Raw genomic sequence first — 26,884 nt, forward strand, 5'->3', positions numbered from 1 at the left:
GGTTAAAGGTGTTGAACTCATGATCATAAAATTGTGGTTTCAAATCCTGGACTAGGTGATGCATTGTGTTCTTGAGCAAAACACTTCATTTCACGTTGCTCCAGTCCACTCAGCTGGCAAAAATGGGTAATCTTGTGATGGACCAGCATCCTATCTAGATGGGGAATATAAATGCCATGAAACTGGGAAACCAACCCTCATGAGTCAGTATACCTCATCAAGGTAACTTTACCTTTTTTATCTTCATTACAGTTAACCACACAACCATGAGCTAAAGAATAACACTTGTTTTTATGTCAGTCAAAAAAAGTACAAGACAATTGTTGAAACAGAAGTTAATTGGAGTAAAGTTTAAACTCATTAGCAAATGGTGGTTTCATAATTACATGATCATTGCACTTCTGTTATTGAAGTAAGGGGAAAATGTCATGAATGTTACAATTCCTGGTCTTGTTTCCTCCCTTAAATATAATTCAATTCAGGATTCAGATTTTATGGGGAGTATGGAATATTTTAGTAATGTCCCTTTCTTCCTTGGGTCTTCCACTCCTGGTGAAATCCTTGAGGCATCATTAATGTGTTATTTTTAACTGGGCAGAGCATGTCCTTCTCTAGGTATGACAACCACCAATTTGTACCAGAGAGAAATAGAGAGAGAGAGAGAGACAGAGAGAAAGAGAGGGATTAAAGAGTTACAGAAAAAGAATCTACTGCAGTACTGGCTGGGCTTGCATTTTGTTCATTGATCCTGGAACAATGAACAACATAACATAGTGTGATGAGACTTAAATATTCTAAGATATTTAGTTCATTGCCCATTCTGCTAGTCCACAACCTTTAGAGGAATTACAACTGTGTTTCGTGGTCTTCTACCACAACAGCTCCTTTATGGGATCCAGTTAACTCAAGACATCATCAGGAGGAACCACATCCGGTTTCAGCCCCTACTCCTCTACCGTTTTGATGTGGTGGGGCCCCCCTTTCGGAGGTGTCTTCAGCTCTGGTGTTGGGTGCATGTCTTCTTTCTTCTGTTCCCTGGCCTCTTCAATGTATCGTCAGCGAGTGTCAGCCGTGCTGACAAAAGTAGAATTCTGCTCGGTAGACTCTGAAGGTAGAACACAGAGAGCTGGAACAAATATCATTATTTCTGATACTTTAATACTGCCAATTTACTATGTATAACAGTTATACATACATACTTACATACACACATACATACATACATACATACATACATACATACATACATACATACATACATACATATATGCATATATATATGTATACATATATATATATAGTCACTATTAAACTGATATTTAGAAAAAGTTGGGTTGGCCAAATATTGCAGTACTTCCAGGATTCAGCCCATCTTCCATATGTACTGCAGGCATGGTTGTGTGTGGTAAAAAGCTTGCTTCCCAACCAAATAGTTCAGGGTTTAGTTCCCCCTGCATGACACCTTGGGCAAGTGTCTTCTACTATAATGTCACACTGACAAAAGCATTGTGAGTGGAGCCTTATGAGACAGAAATTGAAGGAAGCCTGTCATATATATATTTCCACTTAGCAAACATCTGGATGCATGTGCAAAAGCCAAATCTCCCAAGGTTTTTGTCTTCCCATTCTATAAATGTGCTGATAATAGTCCAGACCAAACAAGAATTAAAAAGCTCTTTTATCAAAACATGCAAGCCACTGCTGAAAAAGACATCAGTAATACACAGTTTTCCTTTTCCTATAATTTAATTATTGTAAAATATCTACTTTTTCTTAAAACTAAAATTCATGTAGCAGCTATCATCTATCTTATTTACTCCACACCTTGTTATCTTACCCCACACCTTCTTAACAAAGAAAGGATATGTTTTAGCATATTCAATTGGAGGGAACTAGCACTAATTGATAACATTATTTTTCAACAGAATAATGACCAATAATTGTCTATAACATTTTTATGTAAATCATTATTATATGACTTATACATATCTCTCTTTTCTAATTGTTGTATGACAAATTCAATGGAGAGAAGCTTTTATGTGACCTTGTGCGAATACCACATAAGCTTAATACATGAATACTCTCTTTTACTCTTTTAATTGTTTCAGTCATTTGATTGTGGCCATTCTGGAGCACCACCATTTTAGTCGAGCAAATCAACCCCATAATTTATTCTTTGTAAGCCTAGTACTTATTCTATCGGTCTCTTTTGCCGAATTGCTAAGTTACAGGGACATAAACACACCACCATCGGTTGTCAGGCGATGTTGGTGGGACAAACACGAACACATAAATACACACATACATACATATATATATATATACATATATACGACAGGTTTCTTTCAGTTTCTGTCTACCAAATCCACTCACAAGTCTTTGGTGGGCCTGAGGCTATAGTAAAAGACACTTGCCCAAGGTGCCACGCAGTGGGAATGAACCCAGAACCATGTGGTTGGTAAGCAAGCTACTTACCACACAGCCACTCCTGTGCCTTATCATTTGTACATTAACAGATAGTGTTCTGAGCCACTTTCCTTCTTTAAAAGCAAACTATTTTTATGGCAACAGCCTGAATAGACATAATTCCTGACACCACTCTGTAAACTATGTCCTTTTAGAAATCTAATGTGAAACCTTTAAAGTGCATTCCTATATTTTAAAATATGATTAAAGTTTAATTAATTCTAATTTACTCTCTGTACATTTTCCAATTTATTTCTTCTAATCATTCACTTATTTGGATTAACAATTTTTGTGTGTGAGTGTGTGTATCGGTGTGCATGTGTGTGTTTTTGTGTCTGTGTTTGTCTCTCACCACCACCTGACAACCAATAAAATATGTGGCAGGCTTTAAAAACAATAAGTACTGGGGTTAATTTGTTTGACTAAAGTTCTTCAAGGCAGGGCCCTAACATGACTGCAGCCTTGTAACTGAAGTAAGTGAAAGAAAAAGAAAAACAAAGACGTGTGTGTGTGTGTACATATATATCATCATCATCATCATCATCATCATTTAACGTCCACTTTCCATGCTAGCATGGGTTGGACAATTTGACCAAGGACTGGTGAACCTGATGACCACACCAGGCTCCAATCTGATCTGGCGGAGTTTCTACAGCTGGATGCCCTTCCTAACGCCAACCATTCCGAGAGTGTAGTGGGTGCTTTTACATGCCACTGGCACGAGGGCTAGTCAGGTGGTACTGACAATGGCCACGTTCAGGTGGAGTTTTTTACGTGCCACCTGCACAGGAGCCAGTCCAGCGGCACTGGCAGCGACCTTGCTTGAATGTTTTTCACATGCCACCAGTACAAGTGCCAGTGTATATATATATATATATATATATATATATATATACACACACACACACACATACATACATACATACACACACACATACATACACACACACATACATACATACATACATGCATACATACACACATACATACATACATACATGGTGAGCTTCTTTCAGTTTCTATTAACCAAATCCACTCATAAGACTTTGGTCAACCTTAAGCTATAATAGAAGACACTTGCCTAAATTAATATGCAGTAGGTCTGAACCCATGTCTATGTGGTTAGGAAGCAAAATTCTTACCACATAACCATGCCTGCACCTTACATTTTTACAAAACAAGAGATTGCCACTCTGTGTCACCAATAATGTCCTTGTTTCTTACTGTTGTCTCATCAAAGCTCTTCATGCATTTTCCCAATATTGATCTTGTCTCTGTCTCTTATGGAAGCGCTTGACCAAATGGTGAGGATTTTGGGCTTGTTATTTTAAGGTCATGGTTTCAATTCCTGGACTGGATAGGATTTGTGTCCTTAGTAAGACACATTAATTTTCCATTGCACTAGACTCTACACTACAGTTGCTGGCTTCTTTCCTTGAAGTTGTCATATCCCCAATGTTCCACTAGGTCAAAAGTGAGAGGTCTGAGAGTATGTTTATGTTCACTTGCAAAAACTACATTATACACTTAAAGCAATGAATGTAAGTATGATACAAGCTACAAAGTCATACTGACTTGTGAAGGGTGACTATGCTTTTCTTGTGTTTTCTGATTCTCTGAAAATCGCTGAAAATTTTTTATATCATCTCAGTATTTATTCTGTCAATCCTCCACTTTGCCTTCTTTAAAAATAGGGATCTTTCCCATTGACAATAGATGCAGGCATGGCTCTGTGATTAGGAAGTTTGATTCCCTATTGTGTGGTTTTAAGTTCCATCCCACTGTGTGGCATCTTGGGAAAGTGTCTCCTATTATAGCTCTGGGCCCACCAAAATTTTGTGAATGGATTTAGTTGACAGAATGTGAAAAGAAACTTGATAGGTGTGTGTGTGTGTGTGTGTGTGTGTGTGTGTGTGTGTGTGTGTGTGTGTATTATGAAACTCATTTGAGAAGTGTTATTGACATTTCTCCTCTCAATAAATCACCCATTTACTTCATGCCTTTGAAGCTGTGTGTAATAAGAGATCCCTTAATTGAAAGTCAGGTAAGGGTTGGTGTCAGGAAGTACATCCAGCATGTAAAACAATACTTCAATAGCATAATAACTAGACTTGACCTCAGGAAAACAGATACTCAAAATTTAATAATGCTGTTCTTTTGCTACACCACTCTATTACCTTGACCACCTCCAAAACTAATTTCCTTAATATAATACAGTTTCAGTCTTGATTTTTTTTCTCTTTTCATAATTTTCTTAATTTCCCTCCAATTGAAGAATAAATAAAATGGAGTAACCAATCCCTGGATTTGAACAATTATATGTTGTAAATATTTCAAAATTATATACCATTAAGAATTTGCTTCTTAATTTGTCTAATATCCTGTTTATTTTCCTAAAACTTAGTTTGGAATTATGTATTGTCAATGACCTTGAGAAGTATTAGTTTTATGGCACTCTTGCATTAGATTGATTTATGATTATATTGTATTTACTTTCATGTATGAAGTGAATTATAAATAGTAATAACAACAACAACAATGATGGTGAGGATGATAATGATGATGTAACTGTCATTTTAGAAGCTGTAATGGCACTTGGAATACTAGCAACCAAGTTCAAGAAATATGTTGGAGAAATTGGAATTGACATGAGGTTAGAGCATGCTCTGTAAACTGCTCTACTGGGGCCAGTGAGGATTTTGAAATTAGTACTTGGGTGTTCAGTATCTTTTACAATACGTAATATCAAGGTACCAAGTTTTGTAATTCATAGAACAAGACCCCGAGAGACCTTGTGAGACCTTTGATAACAGGTTGCTGTCTGCTCTCACAGAATTAACTAGAAGTAAGACTGAGAGGTCTGAGAAGTAAAATAAAATAACAATAATAATAATAGTTTCAAATTTTTCCAAGTCTCTCTCCAGCTCTTCTTTGGTGGGCATATGAAACCCTTTCCCATTGTTTGAAAAACAAGGACATTTGTTTCTACTCACAATATCCTAGATAAATTTCTGAGAGAAGGAGGTGTTGTCTTTCTTGACATACTTCATGTATATCTCCCCAATTTTTCCTTGTGGTGGCTCAGATCAATGAGTTCCTTTCGCTTACTTGTTTGCTTGCTTCATGCTCTTGTTGACAGGGTTGAGGTCATCCCAGGTGAGTGGTCCCAGATCCTGGTGGCCTGACCACATCTGCAGTTGATCTCCAGGGAGCTTAGGCAGATGAAAGAGCTGATCCACAGTATTTGTAAAAAAACAAAATATTGTTAGTGTTCAAGTATCTTATTTGATAGTATGGAGTGTAATTGAGTTTTTACTTTTTTAACTTACTAAAAGGTGGCAAGCTGGTAGAATCATTGCTCTGGTGGACAAAATGTTTGGCAGCATTTCTTCTAGCTTTATGTTCTGAGTTCAAATTCCACTAAGTAAACTTTACTTTTCATACTTTCAGGGTCAATAAAATATGTACTAGTTGAGCTCTGGAGTTGATGTAGTTAATTATTTCAGGCTATATTGCTATAGTTGGAAGAACTATTTTTGTCTTACTGAATGTCCTTTACATCTGATTTATATAAGCAACAGGGTTAAAAGATATTTATAAGCTAAGAACAAACTCGAGTATGCAGATCCATGCAATGTATATTTATATATGTGAGGTATTGAAACAGCAAAAAGAAAAAAAGAGAAAAACCTTCTTCTTACATGACTTTCTCCAAGTGTGATGTAAACTTGAATTTATATAAAGATGAGTTTGAAATATGTGCAATTCCAATTCTACTTTGTTGCAAACTTTTCACTCAAAGATTTTGAAAGGCAGCCAAATTTCAGGTTAACAGACTACTATTTCTCAAAAGTTCTTGCTTATCCTAGATGCATATTCTTTTTATTTGTTTCAGTCATTTGACTTCAGCCATGCTAGAGCACTGCCTTTAGTCGAGCAAATCGAACCCAGGACTTATTCTTTGGAAGCCTAGTACTTATTCTATTGGTCTGTTTTGCCAATCCGCTAAGTTACAGGAATGTAAACACACCAGCATCGGTTGTCAAGCGATGTTGGGGGGACAAACACTGACACACAAACATATACATATATATATATGTATATACGACAGGTTTCTTTCAGTTTCCGTCTACCAAATCCACTCACAAGGCTTTGGTTGGCCCGAGGCTATAGTAGAAGACACTTGCCCAAGGTGCCACACAGTAGGACTGAACCTGGAACCATGTGGTTGGTAAGCAAGCTACTTACCACATAGCCACTCCTGCGCTTATACAAATTTTTGTTAGCACTTCTAGTAAAAATCCATCTTCTTTGAATAGAGTCATGTGGCTTAGTGGTTAGGGATTTTGACTCATGATCGTAAGATTGTGGTTCCAATTCCTGGACTGGACAACATGTGTTCTTGAGCTTGATGCTCCAGTCCACTCAGCTGGCAAAAATGAGTAATCCTGCAATGGACCAGTGTTCTGTCCAGGTGGGGTACTTGTACACTGTGAAACCAGGAAACTGGCCCTTATGAATCAGCATAACCCAAGAAGGTAACTTCACATTACATTACATCTTTGAGTTTTTCAAATCAGTATGGATCAAAACTTGTTGTGTCATTTTTATTTCAAATTTAAATTAATATTTTATCACTATTAATTTTTTTTGTATGTTTTTCATTGTGTAACTGTAAGTTCTGCATCTCTTTATTTTAAAATCTATTTTTCTGTTTGAAATAATTATTTGGAAAAGGGGGAGCATGTTTGTTTACACTATTGAAGATACTGCCACCTTCACTGTAGCAAGTACCTCTTCCTACTTTTCCTGAAGTGACTATCATGTAATATGAGTAAATAATTGGAAATAACATATGACAGGAATATATACAGCTAAATAATACAATATCAAGACAAATCTTGTTCTGTCCCAGGGAATTGGAATGGATTCTTAATTAATATGAAGGCCTTTGTCAATATTCTAGATAGAGAAACAGGAAACAAAAAAATAATCCTTTTTTCAATAAATAATTGTTATATTTCATTTGTTAGCACTCTGCCAGAGACATCTGTTTGCTTAATCATGTAGTAGTGGTGGTGGTGGTAATAGTAGTAGTAGTAGTAGTAGTAGCCGTTGCTGTCATTATTATTATTATTATTTTTCTTTGTTAGCCATAGAGATTTAAGAATTATAGAATAATATGAAATTTACACTAGGGGTTACAAAGAAAGAAAGGATTATGTGGAATATGAAAAAGCATGTTTACAAATTATAAAGGAAAGGGATAAAAGACAGTATACAATATATGGTAGGATTTATCAAAAATTTCACAGGCATACACATGTATATACTTACATCTGCATACAAATACACACATAAATATATAAACAATATTTGCACATATGTACACAAATGCACATACAACATACACATACTAATATGTATCCATACACACATATTTGCATGCAAATAAGTTGAAAAATGTACAATAGCGCACGATAATTCAAACACAATATAATTTAAAGAAATTGGACATGAAAATTTTTCTGGATTCTTCAGGACCCTGTTCATTTAACCATTTTTCAAATTGTGCTTGAGTGCAAGTGAATGCCTCATTTAGCATTTTTTGAGATATTTGGAGTTGAAAACACCAACATCATGAAGATTTCTCTTTTAGGTTCAATATAATGCAATTTTAATTTTAATAGTAATCTATCTTTTGCATGCTGTTTATATTCTGAACATAATTGTTTTTGTAGCATTCCAACTTCTTCAGAGAGTTTTGTGGTGTCACAGATGTCTAATTTTGCCTATTAACTGTTTGTTTGATTTTTGAAGAATGGGCCTTAGTTTGTTTTCATGTACATTTTATTCTTTATTTTTGAGGAAAGATTTCATTGTCAATTGTTCTTCTTCACCCAAGTTAGTTGTTTCTTTTTAATTTTTTTTTCTGTGATCATTTCCACTTTTTCCCCTTTATATATAGTTATTTGTAAATATTTCTTCCTCATTATATGATGAAAGATTGGTACTACAAACTGTTACTACTAGGAAACAAGGTATTTGCTCAACTATATATCATACTGAGCCTAAAAATATTTCCTTTGCTATACTTCAAGTTTTGGTTGGTGATACTCTGGAAACCGGAATATGCTGTTGTTTATCTTGTTGCTGTTCATTATTTTCCTTTTCCTTATTTTTGCTTAATTTTTCCTAATTCTTCTAGGCATTCAGCTCTAAGGTGTATTTTACTCCCAACAAATATAACAACTAGGCTTTCTACCTTGTATCATAAACCTCAGGCCCATTGTTTCAGCACCTTCTTCTGGGTACAGTTCTAGTGTGGCTTTCTGGCCTTCAGAGGGTCATTGAGTTTATTTTGACACTCCTTGATTACAAGTCTCCTTTTATTAAGCTTGCTCTGATTACTGTTCCATGCTGTGACACAAAAGTTACTATTAGCTAAGGGTCTACATCATGCCCAGTGTTTCTTATTGTAATTCTTGTGATTCTTTGATTCTAGCACAAATTTATAGTCATTTTTATCATCATCATCATCATTGTGTTCGTTTTTCCATGCCTGCATGGGTTGGATAGAATTTGCTTTAACATTAAAATATGTATATGTGTACATCTGTGTGTGTGTGTGTGAGACAGAGCTTGTGTACATGCATGCAGGCTTTTGTACTAAGCTGGTTGTTCACTCAGTGAGAACTGGCACTGGGTAAACAGATCTTTCCAATGAGGTTTAACAAACCTATTGTTGCATGCTATGAAACAAAAGTTCAATTATAAAGGATGCAATTATATTTGTTGATTAGAATTGAATGTTTGGATTTCAGGTTTTAACCAAATTTCAATTTTAAATTCCGACTTAAAATATCTTTGTTTTTATTTATATTTTACTATAATTCTTTTCAAAGCGTTTCTATTTCATTTATGTAAAATTTCAAAGTGAGGATGAAACAAAATATTACATTGTGAATTCCTATCTTGCATATTTCTCTCGGCTAATTTAATGGAAGAGTGAGCTTTTATTTATTTATTTTTTTTCCATTTCATTCTCAGGGGCACCTCTGTTTACTGTGGAACCAGAAGATATGCGGCTGGAGATAGGTACCTCAATGGTGTTTACCTGTGCTGCAACTGGCGATCCTGAACCTGAAATCTCTTGGTTACATAATGGGTAAAATATTATTCATCTACATTTTAAATACTTGTATGTTAGGGGAACTCTGTTTGGTAAAATTATGGGACCAGATGAAATATGAATTAGAAAATTTAAAAAATGCCAGACTGTTCCCTCAAAAATTAACTCTGACTCACACTCATCTACAAACATCCAAGGTGTTTCAAATCTATTTCATTAAGTGAAAGGAAATGTTTAAGATATAGAAGTTAAAACAAAATAATTGCCACATTATTTAAAAAGTTAAATTCTGTCTAGAATTGAAGCTTAAAACTTAAAAAACAAAAACATATACTTCTTAAATAGTTTTAAGAAGGAAAATGTAATTGACATTGAAAAATCACCACTATCATCATCATCATCATCATCGTCATCGCTGTCGTCGTCATTTAATGTTCATGTTCCATGTTGGCATTGGTTGGAAGGTGTGACAGGATCCAATGTGTCCAAAGATTATATTTAGCCTGAATGTCTACTTTGGCATGGGTTTTATGGTTGGATGCCTTTCCTAACACCAACCATTTTACAGCATGGATTGGGTGCTTTTTCTGTACCACCTATACTAAGAAATTTTGAACAACCTGTACAAGCCCTTCATCTACACCTAGCTCCCTCAAAGCCTGCCAAATTACAGAATGTAGTATCTTGTCAAATACTTTCTCCAACTAAACAAAAACCAAGAACAGTGGTCTATTCCTAGCTAGGTGTTTCTCCTGCAGTTACCTCAGTAGGAAGGTTGCCTCTGTAGTGTTTATTCCAGGGACAAAACTAGACTGCATCTCATCCACATTTACTTTGTCACAGATCAACTGGGCTATAACTTTCACCATGGCCTCCATAATTTGGTCTCTGTATTTCAATTTTATTTCCCTGCCTTTGAAGCATGCTAATAATGTGTGAGGTTTTCTGGTCAATAGTGAATTACATTATAGAGTTCCTATGGTGGTTATTTTGAGCACAAATCTGATTAAATATTTTCTATGTACACCAGTCTACGATATACAGGAAACTTTTAGTTTACATACTCTATGATGTTGTTGGTTCACTGTTTGTTGCTTATCTCTGGTATTTGTTAATTCAGTGTTCTTTACTATTTTTTTTTTGTTTTATTGAAAATTTAATGTGCTATGTTTTTGTTGTTGTTGCCTGTTTTCCTGGTCTGGCATTATTTGTGATTATTCAATAATTTTTGAAAGAATTACATTAGAAATCTATAGTGACAACATGGATATTGTATTCAACAGCTTAATAATTCTTCCTTCCTAAAATGGTGAGCTGGCAGAATTGTTAGTCCACTGGGCAAAATGTTTAGCAGCATTTCTTCCAGCTTTATTTTCTGAGTTCAAATTCCAATGAAGTCGACTTTGCCTCTCATCCTTTCAGAGTCAGTAAAATAAGTACCAGTTGAGCAGTGGGGTTGATGTAATCAACTTACTGCCACCACCACCCCAAAATTGCTAGCCTTGTGCCAAAATTTGAAGTCAATATTCCTTCTTCTTCTTCTTCTTCTTCTTCTTCTTCTTCTTCTTCTTCTTCTTCTTCTTCTTCTTCTTCTTCTTCTTCTTCTTCTTCTTCTTCTTCTTCTTCTTCTTCTTCTTCTTCTTCTTCTTCTTCTTCTTCTTCTTCTTCTTCTTCTTCTTCTTCTTCTTCTTCTTCTTCTTCTTCTCTCTCTCTCTCTCTCTCTTAATATGTTCATTAAACCTTTTTATTATCCTTAACTGTGGAAAACAGTTTTATATAACAATCTTTTCTTTCTTCTTTTTTTTTGGGTGGGGGGAACTTGTTTGAAACTATTTTTTTTTTTGAAATACATCAATTTCATCAAGGCAGTATGACTTGCAGAAAATACCATGTTTATTTTTTTGGTAGATATTTAACATCATTTATAGAAAAAAGTTATGAAATTTAATTTTACTATTAAAGGGTTACTGTTTCAATTCTAATGAACACAGCAATTAGCTGCTTGTTTTGCAAAACAGCTACTTATATCAGGAGAAATATCCATAGCCACAAACCAAATGATCTGGTGCCTTTTACCTGACAGTCATCTATCAGGCAAAGGATGTTACCTCTGATAGACTTGTGGCTGATCTAGAAGGAAATATTTCTCTCAACTACTTTAAATAATAAAAACAGAATTGAGCACTGATTTCAATGCTTCACAGAGCTTAAGGAGAAAATAATAGAATTATAGTAGTGTTCTAAAAAGCTGCACAAGTATTTTAGCCATTATAGATGACTGAACGCATGATATAGGAACTAAGTTAATTAGAAGAGTTTGCAGCTATGAACTGAAATTTTTGTCTGTCAAAATTGCATTTTAATTTTAATATTTCTTGTTTCTCTTTACAACAAGTTTGTGTGCGTGTGTGTTTGTGTTTGTCTGTGTGTGTGTGTGTCTGTGTCTGTGTGTGTGTCTGTGTCTGTAGCCAGTTTTTATGCATGTGTTATTATTTTGGGTGCTTTGTAAGCAGATCTTGTGCAACTCAAAGCTTATGATAGAAGTGTAGTGATGACATTTATAAAGAAATGTACTGGATACTCCACATTTTAAGAAACATTTAAAATAAATTCCAAATCCTTAATTAACTGTTCTATTTCCTTGTTATTAATTTCTTTTTTTCTTCCTTTTCTACAGACAAGTTCTTGCTCAATCAGCAACCATCATCTTTTGGGGTGACGCCTTAAAACGGCTAATGATCCAGAACATTAAACAATCTGATAGTGGAACCTATACATGTGTGGCTAGTAATTCTGTTGGACAGACATTTTCCAGGGGAGCTCTGTTACAATCAGATTTACCAAGTAGTGAGTTGCTCTTAATTATATAGCATTCCCACCCATCTGTGCATCCAACTTTGCTGAATCTTTTGATGTTCTTTTGTGGTGTTCTCTTTGTTCTCTTGTGATGTTTCATTTTTTTAGAGAGTTGTCTGTTTCCCTCATAGTTACATGTTTTTAGAAATCAGTTTATATAGTGTTTCTGTGGTGTTGTTCCATCATTATGTCTTTCAAAATCAATAATAAAGTAAAGACCCTCTTTGGACATGAATGACCTTGGATTGCACCTAAAAAAGTACCCTGCCGAGGCACAAGTCCAGACAAGGTTGTTTATGGAAGACCAGTAATTGCCCATGCATACCAGCCTGCCCCTCCTCACACCACCAATGTTATCCAAGGGAAAAGCAAAGGTCAATGCAGTTTAGTACCAGTGATGTCGCAACTCATTTCCACGGCTGAGTGAACTGGTGCAACATGAAATAAAGTTTCTTCCTCAAGAATACAACACACAGCCTGGTCTGGTAATCAAACTCACAACCTCACAATTGTAATCCTGACATTCTAACCACTAAGTCATATGCCTTCAAGGTTAGTAATACCTGCTGAGTTTTGGCACTACTTCTCTCAGTCATACAATGGCCATTGGTGCCTACTCTTTCATATGCCCTTAAAACACAAGCAAACCAAAAAAGTTTTGGGATTCTCATTTGCCATGTCTTTCTTGAAGAAACCTGAAAGACATAAATATGAGTAAATATTTACATAGGTACTTTATTTTATCAACCCAAATAGGATCAAAGGAAATAGTGACCTCAGAAAGTAGTGGCTAGAACTGAACACTACAATTCTCCTTGGTACTAGGTAATCTTTTGACAGTATAGTATTCAAACCTTCTAGCTAAACTTTCCAGCTATGAAAAGTACTTTAGTTTTATTATTTTAGTCGACAGCTTTGTTACTCAAAGACTTTCTATATCATATATAAATGGTGCTTCACCAATCCTTTTCCTTTTTGTATCAATAATCTCTTCTGAACCACAAGGCATGGCTTTTAGTGCAGGCCTGGTTATGTGGTAAGAAGTTAGCTTCTCAATCACATGTACTGAGTTGCTTGCTGCTTTCAATAAATTTCATGGAATTTAACATTTTTCTTTTTGTACATAGATTATTTCTCTACATAGATTTTTTTTGTACATATAGGTACAGGCATGTCTGTGTGGTAAAGAAGCTTGCTTTCCCCTACATGGTTCTGCATTCAGTCCCACTGCATGGCACCTTGGGCAAGTGTCTTCTGCTATAGCCCTGGGTCAACCAAAGCTTTGTGAGTGGATTTGATAGACAGAAACTAAAAGAAGCCTGTGTCATGTGTGTGTGTGTGTTGTGTGTGTGTGTAGGTGTGGGAGTCTTTGTGTCTGTGTTTGTCCCTTGCCACCACTAGACCAACTGGTGTTGTGTTTGTGTCCCCATAATTAGTAGTTTAATGGAAGACTATGATAGAATAAATACCAGGCTTAAAAAATTTTTTTTTTAAAGTACTGGGGTTGATTCTTCCAACTAAAATTTCCTTAAGGTGATGCCCCACAGTCTAACGACTGAAATAGATGAAAAATAAAAGTTAAATCAAATTTAAATCTCCACTGTAATTGATCACCTTATTTTGATCAGTTATCAAAAAATATAACATTCCTTGATTGCAATACTGCTGCTTACATAACTGGACTACTGTATTATGTAACATACATCATGACCTCATAAATGACTAAAACATAGTATATTTGATGTGATGAACCTTATGGTTGCCATCATTTGATTAGTAATCTCCATGCTATAAACCTTATGAAATAGGGCAAACTTGACCAGATGAACTCAAGTATTAAGTTGCATCCAGTACAAGGTTATTTAGCTTCAGTTTAGTTAACATAAGTTGCTGGAGAGAATACTGAACTTTATAAAAGCTTTACTAATCAAACTAGACTTTGTCACATTTTCTCATACTTTGTTAAGTCCATACCTTTTCAGATTGATATCATTACATTTTCAGTATTATTGCTATGGTGGTGGTTGACTTTGCCTTTTATCCTTTTGGGGGTCAGTAAAATAAACTAGTTGAACACTGACTTCAGTGTAATCAACTAGCTCTCTCTTGATTTTAGGTCTCGTATCCACAGTAGAAAGAATTATTACTACATGATATTGGTTTTGAGTATAATAATAATAATGAAATTATTGTATACAGTGCTCAGGTGCACCACAACTTGTCAAAAGTGCATATAAAGCATATGCAGTAATGTACAGATGTCTGGAAAGTGAACAGTGTATGAGTCAGATACATACTTGCATGTGTATGGAGGGGAGAAAATCAGGTGTAGTGTTGGCGAATCTCAGGAAGCATGGAAGTTTTGAAGGATGTAGTGCTCTGACAACTAACAACTGATACCGGCAGTTTGTTCTATACTTCAGCAACTCTTAGCATGAAAAAATATTTTCGAAAGTCATGAGAGCTGTGCTGTTTTCTGACTTTGTAAACATGTCCATGGGTGTTAGACAGGTGGAGCTTGAAAAGGTGCTCAGAGTTATTGTTTGTAAGATGGTTAATAATTTTATGGGTGTCTGCCAAGTCAGCTGTCAGACGTCGGAGTTTCTATGTATCCATGCCCAGGGAAGTAAGGCATTCAGAATATGGCAAATTCCTGATGGAGGGTATTCTCTTGTTTGCATGTCACTGAACGGTTTCCAGACGATTAATATCCTGGGCAAGATAGGGGTTCCAGATCGATGATGCAAATTCCAGGTGAGGTCGCACCATAATGTTTTGAGTTTAAGTCCAGTCAAGATTACCTTTGCTTTTCATCCATTTGGTGTCAATTAAATAAAGTACCCATCAAGTTCTGGAGTCAGCATAATTGATTAACCTTCAAACTTTCTGACCCTATGTCTATGTTAGAAACAATTATTGTTATGGGCAGCCAAAATAAAGGCTGCATTATTTAGTGAAGTATACTACTGAATTTTGGAATGAATATGAATCTATAATTAGTCTGTGTGCAACTTTTCTGTTCACAAAAACTGTCAATAAATTTTCTCCTCATCACCTCTATTCAATATGACATTCTTTATTCTTTTATGGGTCAATAAGATAAGTGCTAATTAAGTACTAGATTGATGTTATTAACTGTACCCTCCCACTGAAAGTGTGACCTGGTGCCTAAGTAAAGAAAGGAATCAATATTACAGTCTTATTAACAATAATAATAATAATAATAATAATAATAATATATTTGTACTTATTAGCTTAGGTAGTTTTAATATTGATAGTTTTGTACTTAAAATCATCTGTACACTATTTCTGGTATTATTTTGACTGACCTTTTTTGCAAATAGCATTTTAAGTTTTTTTTTTTCTTATGAGGTTGTGTTTCATTGATGTTGTTGAAAAAAACATGATGATGATAGTCCCGTCTTTACCACCAATTTGGTATAAATAACATTCCTATTGCATATATTTATATATGTAGACATGCAGCTATATGTCCATCTATATATGTGAGTGTATGTATACATGCATTCTTTCACATATATCTATGCATATATGTGGTGTACATGTACATTTGTATTTATATACACATTTATTTGTAGATTTTTTTTTACATTCTAATTGCTATTACATATAAATGTGTAACATTTTTTGAAATTTTATTGATATATATATTGTCTATAGTTAGCAATTCTAAAAGTATGATATCTTGTCATCAATATTTTTCTCATTTTCTATCAGCTGCTCGTCCACGAGTCACTCAGGCCCCAGTAAGATTTCCAGCTCAGCCACATTGTAAGTATAAGTGTTCCAGATTGTAGTTTTGCTTGTTCGATTTTTTGTTTTACAATATTAAACAAAACTTTTCTCATGTCTTATTTAAAGAGCATTGAGAGATTTTAATACTTATTTCAAGAAACTTAGATAATTTCTATATTGTATAACTCTTCTTTGTATATTGTATAACCCTTCTTTTATATTGTATAACCCTTCTTTTCATGATGATGATGAACCCTTCTTAGTAAACTAGGATGTGTGTTAGTATTTCTGATTCTGTCTGTTTGTCTCCCCTCTCTGTTTCTCTTTCATATCTTCCTTGCTACCAGCTCTCTTTTACATCTTGTATAATCTTTCTTTTTTTATCGCATTCTTAATTTTCTACATGTTTCCTTTGGCCTCGATTTTACCTCTGCATGAAATTGTTCCCTTTTGTCTATAAAGTTTCTTGAGGTGTACAGTAGATGGGTGTTTTTTAGGGTGTTGATGTAAGTTTATTCACTTGTTAAATAAAATGTATAAACTGTCTAACTTAAATATAATTTACTGCTATTCATTTGTAACAAATTCTATGTTTAACGAAGTTTGAATTGATATGATTATCAAATATTCTCTTGAGAATATATATATACATATATATATATATATATATATATATACATATATATATATATATACATATATATATATATATACATATATATATAATATATATATATATATATATATATATATATATATATATATATGTATATATATATATATGTACATCTGTTTCTTTGTACAGCACGAAGAATCTTTCCTCCACGTCAACAAAGACTTCCAGCTCGGAGATTTGGTAAAATAACCACTGTCTTTTATTTCTTAATTCCTTATTATCAGTTTCTTTGACTGAATCGACTGGACATTATTTTATTGATTTTAGAAATAGATGAAAAGCAAAACTGATGCCAATGGGATTTAATCTCAGAATCTGAGTGCTTTAATATTTCTGACAATTTTACAGACCTAATATTGCAGTCTTATATTTTTATTTTCATTTTTCACCCGTTCCTCTTTTAAGTCTTTTAGTAGATCAGTTATCATTAACTTTTTCATAACTCCTCGGTTTTTCTTTTATTTATTAGTTTCAAAAGGTTACATGGGAGAAGTTTTACTTTAAGAATCAAAGTTATCAAAAGAATATTTAAAAGCTAAGGGAAATCAATGTATTACTGATTTACTAAATAATGATGATGATGATAATAATAATAATAATAATAATAATAATAATAACCTGAAAAAGTCTGAGGACTGGATGTTAAAACTTGTCTCAAAACATGAAAACAAGAAAGCATCATACTCAGTAACAAAACAGGCAAAGGAATATCTAAGTGAATTCCAAATACAACAAATTTCGGAATTAGAGATAGACATACAAGAAACAAGCACAGAAAAAGCTAGGCGCATGAAAACCCGTGCCAAGAAAAACCTCTCTATGGCAAATACCCAAAGAGAGCGAATAATGCAGATATTGACAAAGCCCTGACTCATCAATGGCTAATGGCCTCTGGCTTAAAATCTGAAACAGACGGGTTTATCATAGCAGCTCAAGATCAATGCCTACCAACAAGAAACTACCAGGCCAACATATTAAAGAACAGCAGTAGCCCAACATGGCGTGTATGCTGACAACAAAATGAAACCATTGATCATGTTGTCTCCAAATGCAGTCTTCTAGCACCTACAGAGTACCTCAACAGGCATGATAGAGCTGCACAATATATTCACTGGGTAATTTGCAAAAACCTGGATTTGCCCCATGAAAAAAACTGGTGGGAACACAATCCACCTCCAGTGCTTGAAAATGACCACATCTCACTCCTCTGGAACTTCACCATTCAAACTGACAGAAAGATAGATGCAAATAGGCCAGACATCATATTGAAAGACTTCAGACAAAGAACATGCCTCCTCATTGATATGACTGTCCCAATCGATATAAACGTATCTGCCAAGACCTACCAAAAACTGAGCAAATATAAAGATCTTGAAATAGAAATCAGCAAAATGTGGAACCTGAAGACTAAAACAATACCTGTTGTCATAGGTGCCCTGGGAATGATAGCGAAAGGGGCTGATTGCTACCTAACTCAGATACCAGGAAACCCCAAAATGGCAGAAATTCAAAAGATAGTGCTCATGGGAACTGCTCATATCCTACGCAAAATACTCTCTATGTAATCCCAAGGTTTAAAACAAACTTTTTTTTTTTAAATCTATGTATTAGACATTCACTAGTACAACACCAAAAAAAACCCCAAATATATGGCACACAAGGCATAACAACAACGTGAACTTCCAACCTGTTGTCTCTTGAGGTCTCTGGGTGAGACTTGGAGCCAACTTGTACAGACATAAAGCTAAAGTCAAACATAGAATAATAATAATAATAATAATAATGATAATGATAATAATAATAATAATAATAATAATAATAATGATAATAATAATAATAATAATAATAATAATAATAATGATAATAATAATAATGATAATAATAATAATGATAATAATAATAATATAATAATAATAATTATAATAATTATAATAATAATAATGATAATAAATTGTGCTGAGTAGTAGAAGCAGAAAACTCTACTTTGATTTGAATGAAGCCAATCAGATGCTTAAAAGCAACACATAAGCTCTGAATCTTTGATACGCTACATACTAATTTAGTCCAGGACTGTATGTCTTACATTGTCATTAAATCATTCAGTGCTTAGTTATATAGGGTGTAGTGTGACAATTTCTTACATTCATTTTGCCAATATTCTAAGATTCTGGTAATGTTACAATGGCCAAAATAAGAGTTTTATATAAAGTAATTTCAGCTTTTTGGGACTTGTTATTTAGGTGTATTTTACGTTTTTTAATGTGAAATGGTTTTGTTTTGTCTTTTATTCATCTAAAAATACAATTAAAACAACTGTAATTCCTAAATATCTGTTGTGCTTAGTTTTTGCTGAATTCTATATGCTTGTACCTTTGTGTAATTCCAGACAGTGGAAGTTTTCAAGGAGAATTGCTTGACATCATGGCTAAGCAAGGAGATAACATTACACTTCAGTGTGTAGAAGATGATGACTCATCTGCCAGAATCAGCTGGACTAAGGATAATCTACCCCTGTCAACTCCTGATCATATAACTCTATCAACAACTGGTTCCCTTTTCATTGTGAACATTCAGCAAAATGACCAGGGCCTTTATCGGTGTACAGCTACAAGCAGTTCTGGTACTATTACAAGGGAATTACGAATAACCTTGCAAAGTAAGTAGCTTGTGAATGCAGAATTTAATTCTAGCGACATGTTTTCCTTGCTGACAAACATAGAATCATGATTGACTCAAACAGGCATAATTCATATCAACACACAACACACACACGTGCGTGCACACACATGCACATGTGTGCACATACACACGCACATATGCCCACACACACAGACACTTGCTTGCATGTGCACTCGCTCATTTTGATGGCTTAGGAGGTGAAAAAAATTTATGTTTCAAAATGCCTAATGTATTTTCTATCTTCAATGTTCTTGTTCTTTAAGAGATGCATTTCTGATTAATAATGTAGCATACAATGCCAACATCAGTTGTTTCTTGTCATTCAGTCATTAGACTGTGCAACAAGAAGTCCATTGAAAGGAACATGGAACTTCAAGTGAAATTCATGGAGATTTTGACTATGCATACAAATTCATCTTATTTAGTTTTACTTCATTTTGCATTTCTATTGGTTTTACAGTTGGAAGTTCTTTTAATGACAATCCTTGAAAAATGAAGTTAGAATAAATCCTATTCACCCTATTGTTGGACAGATAGACTGAGGAATTTAAAATTAAATACAGGTTAATTATTTATTAGTATAGCTATAATTATCTCTGTCTATGTCCCACAAGTGGGCCTACCAAATGATCAGATGGACCACTTTTTATGATAGTCTTCTACAGGCTACCACAAAGACGAGTGGCAATGACCTTGTCTTTGTGGCTGGAGATTTTAATAGGCATGTCGGACAGCAGTCTGGTATCTTCCATGGTGTTCATGGGGACCTATTGAGTCAAGTAAAATCAAAAGCAAAATCACAATCAAGATCTCAATCAAATCGAAATTAAAATGGAAATTGTAGTTGTGGCTGATGCCAGTGCCACCTGACTGACTCCCGTGCTGGTGGCATGCATTAAGCACCATTCATGTGTGGGTCGATGCCAGTACCGCTTGAGTGGTCCCATGCCAGCGGCATGTAAAAAGCACCATCCAAACTTGGTCGATACCAGCCACCACCCCACCTCACCCTGACTGGCTCCTGTGCTGGTGGCACGTAAAAAGCACCATCAGAACATGGCTGATGCCAGTGCTGCCTGACTGGGTCTCATGACTGGCACATAAAAAGCACCCACTACACTCTCAGAGTGGTTGGTGTTATGAAGGGCATCCAGCTGTAAAAACCTTGCCAGATCAGATTGGAGCCTGTTGCAGCCCGTCCCCAGTCAAACCATCCAACCCATGCCAGCTTGGAAAACGGACGTTAAACGATGATGATGGCAATGATGATGATGATCTGAACTTCTTAGGTGAATAATTATCATCATTATATCAGCATAATATACTAATAATTATCATCATGATATATTCAGACAGGTGTTCTAATTTTAATTGTTATAGTCACAAAATTTCAGCCATTGTACCCTCTGCCCTTCTTCTGACACTTGTCTTATTCAGTAACATTTTCAGAATTTTGTATTGAATCCTTTATGAAATCCATGGGAGAAAGACCATCCTCATTCCACTATCCAAACTAGGGATATTCTCCAATTAGCTATTCTCCTACTTGTGAAATTGCTTGCTCATTCAGCTTCCATTAGAGTATATATACTGTTTGATTGTCTGAGGGAATGAACTTAATCCATCATTAAACTATGGCACTTAACATTTGGCTCTTAATCAACTCTTATATTCGCTGTCTCATTTTCTTGAAGAAGGCAAAAAATGTACACCTGTTGAAATGTTTTGATTATAACAACCAACATAAGTATACTTGTCCAAGTTTATGAGTATATGAGTGAGATAATTATTGTTGTAAAGTTTGAATTCATGATTGAGAAATCAGACATCAAAAAAAAAACTTAATATTGCTGGCTTGACCATTAGGTAAGAAGCTTACTTCCCAACCACATGGTTTTGAGTTCAGTTCCACAGCATGGAACCTTGGGCAAGTGCCTTCTACTATAGCCCTAGATCAATCAAAGTCTTGTGAGTTAATTTTGTTGACAGAAACTGAAAGAAGTCCATTGTATGTGTGCATGTGTGTGTGTGTGTGTGTGTGTGTGTGTGTGTGTGTGTGTGTGTGTGTGTGTGTGTGTTTTTGTGTCTGTATTTGTCTCTCCCACTCCACCACTTGACAACTGGTGCTGGTCTGTTTATGTCCCTATAATTTAGTGGGTCAGCAAAGAGACCAATGGAATGAGGACCTGGCTTTAAAAAAATAAGTACCCAGCAATTCATTCAACTAAAAAATCCTCTAAGATAGTGCTCCAATATGGCCAGTTTACTGACTGATAAAAGATAAAAGATCACCATTATTGTGACCCATGAATGATGTGTGTGGGTGGGGAGAACTCTTGAGGCTATCATAAAAACAAAAACAAAAGAAATTTAACCATGAGAATTACTATCTAGTAAAGTCAAGGTTACCATTTCCTTTGCTTTCTGGAGGTTCAATAGAATCATCACTCTTTAATTATGTTGAGAACCATTTTTTATTTCTTTCCTTATTCATGTTCTATAAAAATATGTTCAGCTTCTGATCAGCCCTAAAATCAATCTAGTTTATTATTAAAATCATTCTAGTCATGACTATCCAGTCTTTAATTTAAGGCATAATATATCTTGGACAATGTTATCCAGTGTAATGTGTCCTTCCTCTTTTAAGACAACAGAATGGGATTTATGGTTAGATTAGGTTACTAATACTAACAAGTTGAGTAACCTTACTGAAGCTTTCATGATGGCTCATAAATAAAAAGACAGTTTTAAATTAACACAGATAACAAAAAGCAAAAGTAGATACTTTACATTATCTGGTTTTTAATTCTAAATGCCATCATTTGTTTATGTTTCTAATCTTGTTTTTAATTTTATTTTGGTACTCTGCTAACCAAAGTAAGCACAGTAATATAGAGGTAAGAACTTGGCAAGCCAGGTCCATAAACAGGTGTTGGTTGTCACTTGTAAACATTTTACCCCACTTTTTCTTAGCAAACATATGAACACGATACAATCAAATTTCTCACCTCAAAAAAATATGAGGTTTTGTACTTCTATGATGATTCAATATTATGATGACTATATGGATTGATAAGATTGTTAAAGCATTGGTAAAAATATCTTGGGGGTCTTTATTCCAGCTCTTTATATTGTTAGTTCAAATCCTCCCCAAGTTAACTTTATATTTTATCCTTCTGGGGTTGATAAAATAAAGTACTATTCAAGTACTGAGGATAAAGTTATTAAAATAATCTCCCCCACTGCTGCCTCAAAAATTACTAGCATTGTGCCTAAACAGAAACTATTATTACTTTCAATGATCATTTATTATTATTTCAGTTCCACCAGCCTTCTTTGAACCACCAAGAGATCAAACTGTACCAGAAGGGTCTTCTGCAACTCTTAGGTGTCGTGCTCAAGGCAATCCTGTCCCAATCATCACTTGGTCAAAAAGTGGTATGTATATTAATGAAATTCAGTACTTGTTATAAAAGACTTCATTTGTAATCAGAAATATCCTGACACAATAGATGTTTTTGTGTATCCAACAATTTATATACACACATCTCAAAAGTAAATAGACACCATCAGTTTTGAAAGATTACTAGAAAGAAAATAACATCATTTGATGCATTTAAATACTTAATCTACTATTTAGTAGACATGCCTTGTGCATAATAAATACTTTGCATGTTTGAAGTAACAGGTAGTGTCTGCACAGATAAAATTTTATACTGAGGAGTGTCTATTTATTTTTGAGGCATGTGTGTGTTTATGTATAATGTCATTTATACATATTAATGAATCTATGCTTTTTATTTGCCAAAGTAATCATATAATTGTTAAAATTTTTGTATCTCTTATATTATATATCTATTGTTGTATGACATTCCATATGTATTAATTAGCATTTCTGAACAGGCAAGCTAGTCATGTGGACGAAGTATAGAACTGCAACCTTGTGGATTATGAAGTCATTTCCTCCAATGACATGTCTTCTGGGTTTTTTTTTCTTTTTTGCTTCTGAACAAGACACTTTATTCTACATTACCTCAGTTCATCTATGTGTCATTTATTTTCTGGGACTACTCAGATCAGAGTTTGCTTTTTACATTTGCTTTGACTTTGGACCTGCACTTTGGTTCTGATTCTTGATAATCTTTCTTTTTATGTTATTGTTTCTGTTTAACCCAGATGAACCCTTAGTCCAGCAATGTATTTCAACTGTGATCATCTCATCTTCCTAAGGCTATCATGAGCTCTATTATTTAATGTACTTTATCATTTTTAAGAAGACAGGATATGATCTGCAAGTGATTTGGGTGCTATTTCAAGCAGGTCAAGTAACTATGTGGATGCTCTCAGTTGGTTTATTATAGTTTTTTAAATATTGATTCTACATTTTGAATGAAGTCTCCATTTCTTGTATTAATCCTTTACCTTTTAAACTGGCTATATCCAGCCCAAATAAGCTACCAAACCAGTAAGATCTAGCCTCTCACACCTACCCTACAATGTCATTCTAAATATAAATAATCACATCATTGAAATCTCAAAGCTGTGAGATAATGCATGATTAATTCAAAGCAACATGGATAAATAAGTATTATATATTTGACAAGATGTAATCTGAATGCTAATAGGTTAATATTCTGTGGTAATAATTTGAATTTAATTAGTTCTGATATTGAATATTACCATATTTTCCCTTCTTGTAGTAGTAGTAGTAGTAGATAGTTAGTTAGTTTCACTTGCTGTTGTTTCCTAGGTCAGGCACAACAGAGCAAACCTATGATGAAAAGTATTCTAATCAATATAATTTATCACAGACTACATAACCAAATATAACTTTCCTTTTTTTTTTAAAAAAAAGACATTAAAGGAGATTGTCTGCAGGTTAATCTACTACATATAGGTTCCCACATTGTCTTGTCATATCACTGGTAGGAATCATCAAAACATCTAATGACTTCTGTTGTAAAAAAATGTTAAACTACAATGTCTCAGTGCTTTTCAATTCATTTGAAATAATTTTTATACAATGCTAAGTTTGCCTTTTGTACATGTGCAATACTTTCATTAAAAGTTGCTCCCATTCCCTATCTTATCAATTAGCAAGCAGTGTGTGATGTCATAGCTGTTAAGAGAGATAACTCTTCTCTTTTAATTTATTTTTTCTAAGAATTTAAAATAAAATATTTACTAAAATAAAAGAATGAGAGCAGAGTTATAGATTTTGGTCAAGCTGCTTTCAAAGAGGCACCTATTGCAAATAGTGTTGCATACCTGTAAAAAGCCATGCTGTCTATATATGAGAACCTCCAGCTCATGTGATACCTGGTAGAGAGCACTGGATCTCGATCTGGCTTTGGCAAGAGATAATTACCTTGAATCAATTGATAGATTTCATCATCAATGTCTGGCAGAATCATTACCACACTGGACAAAAATGACCAGTAGCATTTCTTCAAGCTCTTTATTTTCTGGGTTCAAATGGCATTGAGGTCAATTCTGCCTTTCACCCTTTTTTTTTATGCGCCCTTTTCAAGCCTAGCCAGGCTCATGGGCCCGGTTTCCCGGTTTCTATAATGAATGTGCTCCCCCCAGCTGGACAGGATGCCAGTCCATCGCAGCGTTACTCAAGAAATAGGCAGAAAGAGTGAGAGAAAGTTGGAGCAAAAGAGTACAACAGGGATCGCCACCAACCCCTGCAGGTACTTTGTGGAGCTTTAGCTGTTTTCACTCAATAAATACACACAACGCCCGGTCTGGGAATCAAAACCGCAATCCTCCGACCGCGAGTCCGCTACCCTAACTACTGGGCCATTGCCCCTCCACTAATGCACCCTTTTAAAGCCTAGCGAGGCTCATGGGCCCGGTTTCCCAGATTCAATGGCATATGTGTTCCCCAGCTGAGTGGACTGGAGCAACATGAAATGAAGTGTTTTTCTCAAGAACACAATGCGTCGTCCGGTCCAGGAATCGAAACCACAATCTTATGATCATGATGCTGACACCCTAACCACTAAGCCACATGCCTTCACCTTTCACCCTTTTGGGGTTGATAAAATACGCACTGAGACCAATATAATCAACTTCCCTGACTCCTTAAAATTTTCGGTCTTGTGCCAAAATTTGGAAAAATTATTATGGTTATTATTATTTATTAATTCATGCATTCTTATAAAGATATGTCCTAAATCAAATTTTTATCACAGGTGAAGCTTTACCAAACAATGGTCGTTTTACTATCACAAGCAATGAATTGAGGATTCTGCAGGTCAATATAGATGATCGTGGCCTATACATATGTCGTGCCGAGAGCACTGCTGGTTCCAGAGAGGCAACTGCTTATTTGGCTGTAAGTCCAAGAAGTAAGTCCTTGCTTCATTCTCAGAGATTTCTTACTGTATTGTATTAATGCATGAATGTGTATGCGTACATGAAGAAATGAAGTTTTGTGTAACTGTCTGCAACTGTATATCTTTATATCTTATATATCTTTAACTGCTCATTTGTATATTCTCATGCTTAAATCTACACACACACACATGCAAATGTATATATCTATTTACGTTTTACATATGTCTCATAATGTTTCCATTAGTGTTAATTATAATGATCATCATTTAATGTCCACTTTCCCAAGATTGCATGGATCAGAGTTTATTTAAGGTAGATTTTCTACAGGCAGATGCCCCTTTTGGCATTAACTCCTATCTGTTTCTGGGCAAGATAATATTTCCCTGTGGCCAAACATATCCATGCAGAATATTGGACGGGAATGACACTACTTGTATGAGAGGGACATTCATTTACAACTGTCATGTGATGTCTAGACAAGGAGACACAAACTCTCACATGCTCACATTCACACACACATGCACGCACACACATACAAACACACATACACACACATGTATGGTGGGCTTCTTTCAGTTTTCATTTACCAAGTCCATATCCATTCACAACCTGGTCAACCTGGGCTGTAGTAAAAGTCATATGCCCATGATGCCATGCAGTGGAACTGAACCCAGAATCATGTGGTTGAGAAGCAAACTTCTTACCACCCAGCCATGCCAGCATCTTAATAATGAAGATGTGTTTCATGCATCAATATGTGTATACATGCATGTGAAATACAAAGAGTATACTTCTCACATATTAGCGTGTGATAAATAAAGCTAATTACTTGATATTTCATAACCAGCTGCCATTAGTATATTATAGAATGTGCCCTTGGTAGCTAAGCACTGCTTTTAACTACACCATGCAGACAAACTCATTCCCAGTTATCTCATACTACAACTGTAACCTCCGCCTTCTAATTTGCTCAG

General features: G+C 34.9%; 1 protein-coding gene across 1 annotated transcript in view; it reads left to right on the forward strand.

Annotated features, from left to right (window-relative positions):
- The window catches only part of LOC115210405 (peroxidasin), a 144,217-nt gene that overhangs the window by 88,866 nt on the left and 28,467 nt on the right, over nt 1-26,884 (forward strand). The window contains exons 7-13 of the mRNA XM_029779001.2: nt 9,517-9,634; nt 12,276-12,445; nt 16,193-16,246; nt 17,016-17,066; nt 19,273-19,542; nt 22,887-23,003; nt 25,766-25,921. Of these exons, the coding sequence (XP_029634861.1) occupies nt 9,517-9,634; nt 12,276-12,445; nt 16,193-16,246; nt 17,016-17,066; nt 19,273-19,542; nt 22,887-23,003; nt 25,766-25,921 (936 nt within the window). The remainder of the gene's footprint in view (nt 1-9,516; nt 9,635-12,275; nt 12,446-16,192; nt 16,247-17,015; nt 17,067-19,272; nt 19,543-22,886; nt 23,004-25,765; nt 25,922-26,884) is intronic.

The sequence above is a fragment of the Octopus sinensis genome, linkage group LG4 (assembly GCF_006345805.1).
Source record: "Octopus sinensis linkage group LG4, ASM634580v1, whole genome shotgun sequence".
In the NCBI taxonomy this organism is placed as follows: domain Eukaryota; kingdom Metazoa; phylum Mollusca; class Cephalopoda; order Octopoda; family Octopodidae; genus Octopus; species Octopus sinensis.